Here is a 13,967-nt window from a genome sequence, read left to right as displayed (position 1 = left end):
TTAAATCCATCTGTACTTTTGCATCCTGTGATGTCCTTTATGTACTACCAAAATGTTCCACATAGAATCTGCCAAATTCACTAATGGTCTTCTCTAGTATTTTAACATTTTGTGAGTTTTAGGACATCACTCATACTATCCAATTGCTAGCACTTGCTCTTATTTAGTCCACTTTCTCTGACCACACCTTTCCTAACTCCTTCTTAAAAGAATATTTATTGAATTAATTAATTCAGTAGAAAATTAACTAGGTCATCTAATTCTCAATCTAGCGCCACACCTATTGATTTAGAAAGTCACAAACAAACATTAACTATGCATTTTTAAAAGATTTTATTTTGTTAAACATTCCCCAATTACATTTTAATTGGAAGTTTTGCCAGCACCATGAGTTTGACACAGTTGGTCTAATCAAACCTCTTCATTTCATAGTTGAAGGAACTGAAGCTCAGAGAAAGGAAGTGACTTTCCCATTGTCACACAAGGAATAAATGGCAGAAACATTCTCAACCCCTGTTTTCTGAATGTAAATCTAGAACTCTTTCTAGTTAAAGAGTTAACTACTATTTACTAAAGACCTTTCTACAGTCTGATTCTAAGATGAAATACAAAATCCTAAGTCTAGCATGTAAAGTTCTTTATAGTATGTCTTCCATTAATCTTGGATCATTCTCCTTGATTCTAAATATATTTTGGTTAAATCAGCTGTTTCAGTACCATTGCATTGGTCCTTTCCTACCTTTCATTCTACCAGCACATCCATTTCACCTGATCCTGTTCTAGAATTCATTCTCTCCTCACTTCCATATCAAAGACTCTCTAAAGTCAACTTATTATGGTGAACCTTCAGTTATAAGTTTTTAACTTGCTTTGTATTATTATTATCTTATCCATGTATATGGCATATGCTTCCTAGTAGAATACAATTTCTTGGATGGCAGGGTCTATTTTGTTTTTACCTTACATAGTAGTTATTAATAAATGTTTATTGAATTGAATTTTGCCAAATGGAATGGTTGATACTGCTAACACAGAACATAACATTTCTAAAATAAAGAAATTTAAGGATGTGATTATGTACATACTAATTTTAGACTTACAGATCCACAGGGAATACTTTAACTTAATTGTAATTCAAATTTGCTGCTAAATATATGTAGGACTTAAATTCTAGTCTTTTTTAAAAACTGTTAGATACTAATTACAAATTTAAGAGTTCAGAGGAAGGAAACAAGGAAACAAGTATGCAAAGGGATTTACATGTTTCTTATTTGAGCAGTTGAGAGAGAGACAGAGACTGAGACAGAGACATGGGGGAGAGTGAGAGATACAGAAGAGAGACAGACAGGCAGGGAGGGGAGAGGAAAGAAAGACAGACACAGGAGAGAGACACACACACATGGGGGGAGAGAGAAGGGGGAGAGAGAAGGAAGGAGGGAAGGAGAGTGAGAGAGACGGAGAGAGAGAGAGAGAGAGAGAGAGAGAGAGAGAGACAGGGAGACAGGGAGACAGAGAGAGACAGAGACAGAGAGGCAGAGAGAGACAGAGACAGAGACAGAGACAGAGACAGAGACAGAGACAGAGACAGAGAGACAGAAATAAGTGAGTGCAGTTTGGAAGTAATAGGACTTGAGGGGACCTTGAAGATGTACATGGTTATGGATAGATGAGGAAAATGGAGGAAAGATAAAACTGTAATAGAAAAGGTAAGAATAGGTATGATACACAGAAAAATGTAAAATTAGCTTAAGTAGAGGAGATGATATATTCTAGGACTGTGGAGATAGATAGGGTAAGGATGGATTAAGGAAAACCTTGAAAGAAAGCATTATGGATTTAATAGAACAGAGAACCACTGTAAATTCTTAAGTAAGATAGTGACACTGTTTGCTCTGAACTTAACACATAGACACATATATACATATATGTGTTTTATGTGTGTGTATGTATGCATGTATATATGTGTATATAAACATTTACTGAGAGCTTATTACATGCATGATATTATGCTAAAATACAATGGTTAGAGATTTATTGTAAATCTTGCTCTCAAACAACTTAAAGTCCAATATGGAAATATAGATGTCCACAAAGATACAAGGGAAATAAGTGCAAGGGAGAAGCCCAGACAAAGAAATAGGGAAGGAGTAGAGGTTTTATGAAGGAGGTAGGTAGCACTTGATTTGGGAGGATTTGAAGGTCTCCCTTACAATGAAAGGATAGATAATATGAATAAAAGAACAGTGAAAGAAATCATGCAATATGGCCTGACTAGATTATATGTACATATACATGTATTATGCATACATGCATGCATACTCATCCTGGTCACCTGATTCTAACTTTTGATTGCTCTTTTTATTCAATGGTTTAGCTCAACATTTTTTAAAATAAATTTCTAATAATTGCCAGTCATTTAAAAAATCTGATCCCCTTTCTCTGATGGTAATGGATGGAAAATAAGATTAAAAATTTGGAATAGGGAGCTAGTATTTGATATAACAGAGGAAAAGGGGTAGGAAATAAGGAATTATTTTTTGTATGTGTTCAATTTGAAGTGTTAATAGTATAGCTAAATGATGGTGCTCTATAAATAGATGAAAACATTGGTCTAGTATAGTTGAAAGGTTAGGACTCACATCACATAGATGTGAAAGTCACATAAAGAATAACGATTGATTCATTTTTGCAAGTTCCGAAGGTTTTGTCTTCAGATAAGAGTCTCTTTTGAACCACTGGAAATTGATCAAGGTTTCATGATTATTATCAGCATTCATGGAAAAAATATATTACTCTGCAAATAACAACCCACAATTCAAATTGTAAACCAGTTGGCTTGCTAGGAGAGAAAGAAAAGAATTAACAGGCTTCTCCTAGTCTCAGTAATTTCCCTCAGAGTTCCATCTGCATGAGCTCCATTACCTTCTGTCTTCCAGTTCAGAGTCTCCTCTGCTGCTCTTAGTTGGAGGTCAATATCCTGCAGTTGCTCCTCTATCAAAGGAAATTCCACTTCTAGCACGGTTTTCTGAATCTTGTTGTACCAATTTGTCATCAGTTCTAAATTAGCAATAAGCTGCCGATAATACTCCCTAGAGGAAAAGATTTCTGCTGCTGTCTCAGGAATGTGTCTTGTCTGTCTCATTTTGAGGTAATTCACTTCTTTCAATACAGATATCAGCTGAAGAAAAGAACCAACATAAGTGGAGTAATATTCATTTGCATTTTTTAGGTTCAGTGACATATTGTCTGGGATGTGGGATTCCTTGCTTGCATTAATAAGAAAAGATCATGGCACTGGATAAGTTACACAGCACATTGTGACAGAAGAATCTCAATGTGGTTTTGACTCTGCTGCTGACTTAGAAGTCCTAATCACTTTATAGTGAAAATATGAATTATATGGCAACAATTAGGGAAACCCAAAAATTTGGATCAGAGGATTCTTCTTCCCTCTCTAAAAATCTCTTACTTTTCAGCCTCATAGTTGGCAACTTAATAAAGGACCATTATTTTTATTTAATAATAGTTTAACAACTAGTTTATTTAACATATAGTTAAGAAGTTTCCACAATGTCAAGAAGTTTATAATTTTGTTGAGGAGATAAAGCATGAGCTCAAACAAATATAATAAAATAAATGCAAATGAGAGGTCCATATAGGTACTTTGAAAGATTTGAGAAGGAAAGGATCATTTCCAGCTGGGATATGTCCTAATTTTGGACAGGCTTCATAGGAAAGGTCAGCCCTAAGTCAGACCTTGAAGGGGAGTATTTCAACAAGTCGCGATGAAATAGCTAAGGAGTCAGCAAAGATACAAAGATAAAAAAAGTTATAGTGAAAATGGCTAAATCACAGAATATATGAATATTATTGTGAGAAAATACTGGAAACACAGAAAATCTAACAAAAAAACTACAAAGCAGGAGGAAGATGAGAGACAGAATGAAATGCAGAAATAGCAGCAATAGCAGAGAAGGCACTTTATGACTTGGGTCCTGTGCCCGATGTAATGTAAACATTGACCGACTGGCAAACTGAGAAGAAGGTGGTGATTTGACAGTCAGGAAAGTATTTTTTCTAAGATGATTAACTATATGACAACAGTCTTTATATAATTCCTGGATTTAGTCTTTCCTTGTTCTAAGCTCCCATGAATGAATAAATAAACAATAACAAAAATGCATCTTATAAAGCATTTAAATGACAAGCTACTGTCTGATATAAGACTTTCTTGCTGCTATCATGAAATCAGGAAATGCTCTGAACAAAGGCTAGGTTTGAGATGGGAAAATGTGAGAGTTAGTTGCCTTTTTATGTACATAGTCTTTTTTTTTAGTTTTTACAAGGCAGTGGGGTTAAGTGACTTGCCTAAGGTCACACAGCTAGGTAATTATAATGTGTCTGAAACCGCATTTGAACTCAGGGTCTCTTGACTACAGGGCTGGTGCTGTAGGTGCTGTATCCACTGTGTTGCCTAGCTGCCCCTTATGTACATGGTCTTAACTAGAATAGAACTTCTTGAGGTCAGGAATATCTATATTTGTCTTCAAGTACTCATTACTTACATGGAGCCTTTCACACAGCAGACACTTAAATGCTAATTGAATTAAATTGTCATGGTATTGTATCTCTTATTACCTGATTATCATAACTTTTATAAAATTAGATCTGTGATTTCACTTGTATGGGGAATTCCCTTTACCAATGCAGACTGGTACCTTCATTGAAACTTAGAGCCTTAGAGAAATGCCTGGGACTTTGAGAAGTAAAGTGACTTACTCCAACTCTCACAACCACCATGTGGAAGAGAAAGGAATTGAACCTGTCTTCTTATCTGATACTTGCTTTCAATATATTCTGCCACACTGATGTAGATTTACTAGTCAAAACTTTCTTGTATATTTTTGTGAACTTGCATCAGTGCCAACATAAAAACACTAGAGAAACTCTAAAAACAAATCAATCTAATAACAAGTACCTACTATTTTACATTGTATACTTTCTTAGGTACAAAGACAAAATCTAAAGCCTGTGCTTTCAAATATCTTATACTCTATAAGGGAAATAAAAGATTGTCTGAAAGGAGGCAAGTGAAAGAAAATTCCCTGCTTATAACTCCCTGCCTATTATCCTTCCTCTACTCTAACTCATTTTGACAATAAAATTAAAATATTAAACAAATCTTTAGAGTCTCAAGGTAGATTATTACCAGTTGACTCCATAGTTTACTTACCTGTGGATTAAAGTTGACAGTGATCTGCTTGGTTTGTGGATCGTGATGGAGGAGTGGCTGAGTGAGATTGTACTGTGTCTTCTCTGATACTGTCTGACACCAGCTATCGTAAAGCTTTGTCTCATATCTGCAAGGGTATAGCAAGCTCCTTATTAGTACTCATCCCATCATCTTCTAAAACTGAGTACTGAAAAGGAAAGTTTGATATAGTATATGCAATATTGGTTTCAAAATAAGAAGAACCTGGATTTTTTTCCTATTGCTGTCACTAACTTAAGCAAGCCATTTCATCAATATGAACCTGTTTCCTCTTTTTAAAAAAATATTTATTTATTTATCTTCATCCATATGCACATGTATATTTTTAAGTTACAAAATTTCCTTCCATTCTTCCTTCCTACCCCCTCCCCCTCAGCAGTGAATAGTCAGGTTAGCATTGTACATACATATTTTGGATAAAGATATTTATATATTAGCCATTTTGGTACGAGGAATTAGGATTATGGGAAAGAGATAACACAAGAGATAATTTTTATAAAGTGTTCATCAGATTCTGAAGGGTTGGGATTTTTTTGTTTTGCTTTGTTTTGTTTTGTTTTGTTTTTCTTCCCCTGGATTAGGATAACATTGTCTATAGCCAGTCTAAAACAGTTGTCCTAGGTCTCTAAGGTTGATCATCTTACAATGTTGCTGTTAATGTGTATATTATTCTCTTGGTTCTGCTTCCTTCATTCAGCAGGGAGAAAGTCATTTCATGTTTCTGGAGTATGACCATTTACAGTTTCTTATAGAACAATAATGTTCCATAGTATTCATGTATATAACTTGTTTAGTCATTCCCCAATTGATAGGCATCCCCTTAATTTGCTATGAAGATTTTAGAACAAATAAGATTTTCCCCATTTTTTAAATAATTTCTTCTGGATATATATACTAGAATTACAATTGCTAGGTCAAATGAACATGTTTCCTCTTGAAAAATTGTTCAGTTAGGGGTTCCTAACATTTTTAATGTCATAGATCCTTTTGGGGACCCCTTCTCAGAATAATGTTCTAAAATGTATAAAATAAAATGCATATGATTATAAAGGAAAATGATTCTATTGACTTATCAAAATATATTTTGTAAAGTTCACAAATGGGACTTGTGGCAGCAGAGACAAGATGATAGAGTAGAGAAAGCACTCAGCTGCACCCTTCCATTTCCCTCTAAAAAATCTTCAAAATACATCTTCAAATTGAATTTGGTAAAGGCAGAGCCCACAAAAGGTCAAAATAAGACATTCTTCCAGCCTAAGATAGAATAGGACATCAGAAAGAAATATCTTTATAAAAACACAAGAGTTAAGGCTGATCCAGAGTCTATATGAATGATCCATCTGTAGTGGGACCAACGACAGAAGCATTGGTAGTTTGAGGCATTTCCAAGTTAGAGACAAGAAGGTAACCTCGTGATTGATCAGAACAAGATTATAGGGTATCCTTGTGTTAACACTGGTTGTAGGACCAGACATGGTTCGGCAATACCAGTCCCTATATCCACTTCTGGATCATAATTCAAGGGCAGAGAGGAACACTTTCAGTCAAGAGATAGTGAGTACCCTGAAAAACAATGTCATTTCTGGTCCCTAAGGGACTTAATGAGTAAAGACGAGCATGCAGACCAAGAAATAAGTAATCACACCTCTTTCCAAATCATACTTCCTTGGAAGCAATGGAAAACATCAAAATTGCTAGTACTACTTCTTAAAATAGTACAAAAAAAGTTTGAAGCTTGAGAAAGTGCCCATCTCTTCACTCCCATTCTAGGAACAGAGCCCAACATTTACATTAAGTTCCAAATCAGGAAAGAGGGTGGAAAATTGAACAAAGAAAACAAAAGAACCTGACCATAAAAAGTAACCATGGTAACAGAGAAGAGGAAGACATGAACTCAGAAGAAGAAAATGAAGTCAAAACAGTTACAAGCAAAACCTCAAAGAAAAATAAGAATTGGACCCAAGCCCAGCAAGAATACCTGGAAGAGCTAAAACATTCTTTTCAAAATCAAATTAGAGCAGTAGAAGAAAAAAATAGGTAAAAAAAATGAAAGCAAAGGAAGAAAAATTTTGAAAAGATAACAGCTTGGTAAAGAGGTCCCCAAAATACTGATGAAATAACAATTTAAAAAACAGATTTAGCCAAGTAGAAGTACAAAACTTCAATGATATAAGTAACTCCTTAAAAAGTTGTTTGCCACCACAATAATTGGTCAAATATTGACCAGTAATTGGTCAAATGGAAACAAAGAGGTTAAAAAAAATTCAATGAGGAAAATAATTCCTCCAAACTTAGAATTGAGCAAGTAGAAGCTAATGACTAATATAAAGAAACAATAAATCAGAGGCAAACAAACAAAAAAAAGAAAATATGAACTACCTTATAGAAAAAAGAATGACCTGAAAAACAAAAGCCAAGGAGAGATAACAAGAATTATTGAATTACTTGAAACTAATAATCAGAGAAAGAGCCTAGACATAATATTTCAAGAAATTGTTAAGGAAAATAGTCCAATATCTTAAATCCAAAGGGTAAAAACAGAAAGTGAAGGAATCTACTGATCAGCTCCTGAAAGAAATCCTAAAATGAAAACTCCCAAGAATAATATTGCCAAATTCCAGCACTCTCAGATCAGAGAGAATACTTCAAACAGTAAGAAACAATCCATTCAAATACCACAGAACTACAGCCACACAAGTTTTAACAGCTACACATTATGGAAGTGGGGGACTAGGAATATGATGATCCAGGAAGTTAAAAAAGTTAGGATTACAACAAAAAAATAGCCTACCCAGAAAAACTGTGTATAATACTTCAAGAGAAAATAGTAGATATATACTGAAATAGAAGACTTTTTAGCATTCTTGATGAAAAGACCAGAATTGAATAGAAAATTTGACTTTGAAATAAAAGATTCGGGGCAGCTAGGTGGCACAGTGGATAAAGCACCAGCCCTGGAGTCAGGAGTACCTGGGTTCAAATCCGGTCTCAGACACTTAATAATTACCTAGCTGTGTGGCCTTGGGCAAGCTACTTAACCCCATTTGCCTTGCAAAAAAAAAAAACCCTTAAAAAAAAGAAATAAAAGATTCAAGAGAAGCATAAAAAGGTAAACACAAAAAAAAGAAATCATTAGGGACTTAAGGTTAAACTGTTTAATTTTCTTATGGAAAGATAGATAATCCCTTAGACTTCTAAAACTTTGTCATTATTATGGTAGTTAGAAGGATCCTACTTAGAAAGAGTGAGTTGATTAAGAAAGAAGAAGAATGGGGAAGGAAGAGGAAGAGTGGGAAAAAAATTATCCCACTTAGGAGAGGAGTACAAAGAAGAGCTTTTAAAATGAAGGGGGAAATGGGGAAATGGGGAGCAACACTTGAACATTATATCTAAATTGGTTAAAAGAGGGAAATATATAAATATATACATACATATAAACATATGTAATATGCACACACACACACATTAGTTGTTGCTGTTGAGTCATTTTTGCAGACATACACAGCTCTACATGACCCCATTTGGGGTTTTCTTGGCAATGATTCTGGAGTGGTTTACTATTTCTTTCTCCAGCTCATTTTACAGATGAAGAAACTGAGGCAAATAGGGTTAAGTGACTTGACCAAGGTTGTATAATTAGTAAGTGTCTAAGGTCAAATTTGAACTCAGGAACCCTGATTTCAGCTCTGGTATTCTATCCACTGAACCACCTAATTGCCCATATAAAGATACACACACACACACACACACACACACACACACACACACATACACACACATACACACCAATACACATACACATATACATATACATAAACACACAGAGATCTACACATGCACAAATATGTATATTTTTATAACATGTATATGTGTGTATATGTTCACACACATACTTAATTCCAATAAAACCTATCTTATCCAATAAGGAGTAGGAGGGGAAGGAGATAAGAGAAAGAAGGGAATGACAAATGGGAGGGCAAATAGAAGAAGGCAAAAACAGAAACAAAACAGATTTCAGAGGAAGAAAAGGATAAAAAGAGAAATATAAGGATAAATAGAAGAAAACAAGATTAAGGGATATGTATAGCTACTGTGACTGTGTATGGAATGTAAAACAGAAACAGTAGCAAAATGGATTAGAAACCAGAATCAAACAATATTGTGCATATATATATATAGCACTTTTTTGTGGTGGCAAAGAACTGGAAATCAAGAGGAAATCCATCAATTGGGGAATGGTTGAACAAGTTGTGGGATGATTGTGATAGAAATCTATTGTGCTGTTAAAAAAATGACAAGGAGGATGACTTCTGAAAAATCTGAGAAGACTTATATGAGCTGATGCTAGTGAAATGACCAGAACCAGAATACCTTTCAAAGTAGAACAGCACTTTATGATGATCAACTGTGAATAACTTAGTTACTCTGACTAAGACAACGATCCAAGACAATTCTGAAGGACCATGATTTTTAAAAATGCTAGTCATATTTAGAAAAGAACTGATTGAGGCCTATTTTTTTACTTTTATTTTTAAAATTTTGTGTTTTACTTTGCAACATGACTATTTTTTAAATAAAAAGATTTTTTAAAGAAAAATGTACTGATTTCAGAGTATGAATCTCTGATCTAGATGATTTTTAAGACATGTTCTAGATTTAAAATTTGTAATTATGTGATTCAATCTGAGTTGAAGGGGACAGTCAAGACAATTCCATAAATATTTTTCTACTGGCTATTTTACAGGTCTCCCTAGGGATAATATCTGTAATTGGGAGGCTCAGTTCCAAATGTAACATGGGATGCTAAGGGAGTAAAAGCAGAAGTGTGGGGAAAACTGTCTCCTGTCTAAGAGATTTTTTTTTTAATCAGAGGAAAGATGAAGGATTGGGGGTTTAGTTGAATGGCAGTATAATCCTTACTTGCTTTTACACTAGATTCAAACTCTGGATCAGTTCTGGTCATGAAGAAAACCATTCTGAATTATTTGGGCCTACAAGGGTTAGAAAAAGAAAGGTTTAGAAAAAACATGGAGTCTAGTTACAAGGTATTATGCTGTATCTCAATCACCAAATCAATTAATAACTATGTATTTACTGCCTGTGTACCAGGTTTTATGCTAGGAATTGACTATAAAAAAGGAAAAAAGGGATCAATGTTTGTCTTCAAAGTGTGTATTCTTTTGGAAGTGGACAATCTAACTATAGCTTCCCATCTGTTATACTTGTACAAAGATCACCGGGGCTCAAACACCCAGGTTTGTTGGGGAATCATTGCCAGAACCTGAAACTGAGGAAAATCAGTTTTGGGTGACCAGAACTATGGTAAAAGAGTTGGGGAGGGGAGAGATATTACCTCCTTCTAGCTCAATTTTATGGTGCTTGGTTGTCAGTGAACTGTGACCTTGACCTTCTAAATGGAAAGGAAAAGAGTGCATAGGAAAAGAGAAACTTTCTCAATCTGGTCAGTTTGAAAGATGCAGAATTTTCTGACTACATTGCCAGGCAATGGAGACTGCACACACCAAATTTTAGGAAAACACAGGATGCAGGGTGCCACCATGTTAGGCAAACTGGATGTGTCCCCAGTAAGAAACTTACAAAGGAAACTAGAGATTCTTAAGTGATAGAAATGAAGGGTTGCTTTCCTGACATGAGGAAAGATGTGTAAAGATGATGAAACAGGAAAATCAAGATTGTGGGAGGATCAGCAAAACTCAAGGTCAACTGGACCTTATAGAGAAAGTGAAGAAGATTAAGGCTGGAAAGGGAGGTAGAAGATGGGTTTTGGAGGACTTTCAATGTCAGAGGTGTTTGTATTTCATATACAGAAAATAGAGAGTGAAAAGGATATAAAAATCTCCAATTCTTTTTTATGATCAAAAATACATAGATTTACTAACAGAATTGTTTTTAAGGAAGAATTAAAATCTGTCATTTATTCCTCTTCTTATTCTCTATCTTCAGTTTTTCCCTTCCCTCCCACCTGGAATATTGAAGTGGAGGTTTATTCTTGATACAGCTGAGGTGTTATGGGATTATTTTCTTATTTATTCAGTAGTGGAGTGACATTCTAAGAACTGTGTTTTTAAAAAAATTATGTTGGCAGTAGGATTAATATGGGAGGGAAGAATTCTGAACAAGGACACCAATTAAGAGCCTATTACAATACTCCAGGCAAGAAGGTCTGAACTAGGATGATGGCCAGGAATAGAAATAAGGATTTGGATGCAAAAAAAAAATTGTTGTGGAGGTATAAATTATAAGATCTGGCAACTAACTGGATATGTGCAGTGAGAGAACAGGGAGTTGAAGTTGTCATTGACAGAAATAAGAAGCTCAGAAATAGGATAAGTTTAGGGATGGATGATTTTGAATGTGTAGAATTTGAGGAGGATAGGTAGGGAATCTAATTTGAAATGTTCAACATATAGTTGGTGATGTGGGAGCAAAGTCTAATTTCTCCCAAGTACATATACTGTAAAATCTTACATAAAGAATATTACTAGCACTCCAAGCTATTTTCTCCTAAACCACTCTCTGTGAAGAAGTGACATGAGAAGTAAAACAAATAAAATCAACCTTTCTTTTTTATCATAAAATATCATTTACCCTGAGCTACTGATTGAATGGCTTTTAAAAGGGTTCATTTATTGAGATCTCACAATACAATTTTTGTTGTCATTAAAATTGCTCTATATCAATAGCTATTAAAAGCATAAGCTATTAAAGATATGTTTTCAAAGGAGAAATACATACTCCTGAGAGACAACAAATTACCTAAGTCTCCAAAACATGGAGACCTTTTAAGTTTTTTAATTTTTTAACTAAAAAAAACTCTTCACCTCACTGGGGAAAACAGAAAAATTATAATAAAACAAATTTTCTTGAAGGCTATGTCCAAAATATTTATTCTACGACTAGTAATCTGTTCAACTCTAGCAGAGTAGATATTTTTCTTCATGGTTTTAGGAAAAATCTTAAATTTTAATAATCATAATTATATATTTTGTTTTAGATTTTATATATATATATTCCTTGTTTAGTTTCAAATTCTTCCCCATCCAACGTTAATTTCTTCTTGCTTCTTTAGTTTGCTTATGTTGTCATCTCTTAATGACTATGTCATAAATTCATTTGGAGTTTTTTTTGGCAAATAGTGTGAGTTGTTGATCTATACACAATTTCGGACAAACTATTATCCAGTTTTCCCAGCAGTTTTTTGTCAAATAGTGAATTTTTAGCCCAGTTATTAGGGTCATTGAGTTCATCAAAAATTGGGCCATTGTGTTTATTTGCTTCTATATGTTAGGTACTTAATCTGTTCTACTGATTAACTTTTCTATTTCTTAACCAGTACTAAATCATTTTGATGATTATTGCTTTGTGGTATAGTCTGAAATACTACTATGCCCTCATCCTCTCCATTTTTCATTTTTTTGGAGAGTTTTGACCTTTTGTTCCTTCAGATGAATTTTATTATTTTTTCCTATTCAATAAAATAATTATTCAGTGGTTTCAGTGGATTAGCATTGGAAAAGCTGGTTAATTTAGGTAGTATTGTCATTACCATATTTCCTTGGCTTACCCATGAGCAATGACTATTTTTCAGTTAAGAAGGTTTATCTTTAAAAGCTTATGGAGTATTTTGTAGAGGCATTCATAGTAGACTCCCAAATATTTTATTTGTTTTATAGTTATTTTAAGTAGATTTTATCTTCCTATATCTTTCTGATGAATCTTGTTGGTAATAATACAGAAATGGTGATTATTTATTTTATATCCTGCAGCAGCTGAATTTATTGTTTCAATTAATTTTTAGTTGACTCTCTAGAGTTCTTTCTCTCAGTAAACATATCACCTAAAAAACCTAATAATTTTGTTTCTTCTTTGTAAATGCTTATTTTCTCAGTTTGTTTTTCCTAGTCAGAGCTAATATTTCTAGCCTTATATTAAATAGTAATGGTGATAATAAATATAATTAAATAGTAATGGTGATGAACATTCTTCGTTTATTGCCAATCTTACTGGAAAGGCATATGGATTATCATCATTATGGATGATATTGAATCTTCAATTTAGATAAATACAACTTATCATCTTAAGAAATGATACATTTATTTCTATTGGTTCTATTGTTTTTTTAAATACAAATATGCTATGTCTTTTCAAAAGCTTTTTACTTTTCTGAATCTTTAATTTTTTTGTGTATTCAAATGAAAAAGTGTCTTTTCAGTAAATTTCTACTCAATAAACTGTAGTGCTTCCTTGATATTTACAGAATAAATATAAATAAATACAAATTCCTATGTTTAAAGTTTTTCACAATCTGACAACATCCTTCATACCCTTATTATACATTACTTCCATCCTCATACACTATGGTCCAGATAGTCAGGCAGGCAATCAATAAGCATTTATTAAATGCCTATTATGAGCCAGTGTGCTAAGTCCTGGGATGTTGTACTGAGTCCAGTTTACCTAGTCAAGTATGAATGTTAATCCACAACATCCATGTCTCTGCCTGGAATGCACTCTCCTTAAACTTCCAGCTCTTGGAACCTCTAGTTTCCTTTAAAATTCAGTTCAACGATGCTGAACGAAGGGAGAAGAACCAAGAAAACATTATATGCATTAACAACAACATTGTGAATTGATCAACTGTGATGGATACAGCTCCTCTCAGCAGTTCAGAGAT

The 13,967-nt window shown here is 34.0% G+C and overlaps 1 protein-coding gene across 1 annotated transcript in view; it reads right to left on the bottom strand.

Moving 5' to 3' along the window:
• The window catches only part of DNAH9 (dynein axonemal heavy chain 9), a 546,775-nt gene that overhangs the window by 456,876 nt on the left and 75,932 nt on the right, over positions 1 to 13,967 (bottom strand). The window contains exons 7-8 of the mRNA XM_074225133.1: positions 5,234 to 5,360; positions 2,923 to 3,178 (exon numbers count right to left, since the gene is read on the bottom strand). Of these exons, the coding sequence (XP_074081234.1) occupies positions 2,923 to 3,178; positions 5,234 to 5,360 (383 nt within the window). The remainder of the gene's footprint in view (positions 1 to 2,922; positions 3,179 to 5,233; positions 5,361 to 13,967) is intronic.

This window comes from Macrotis lagotis, chromosome 2 (assembly GCF_037893015.1).
Source record: "Macrotis lagotis isolate mMagLag1 chromosome 2, bilby.v1.9.chrom.fasta, whole genome shotgun sequence".
Classification (NCBI taxonomy): Eukaryota; Metazoa; Chordata; class Mammalia; order Peramelemorphia; family Peramelidae; genus Macrotis; species Macrotis lagotis.
The sequence above is the reverse complement of the archived record's forward strand: the minus strand, read 5'-3'. Positions and strand labels throughout refer to the sequence as shown.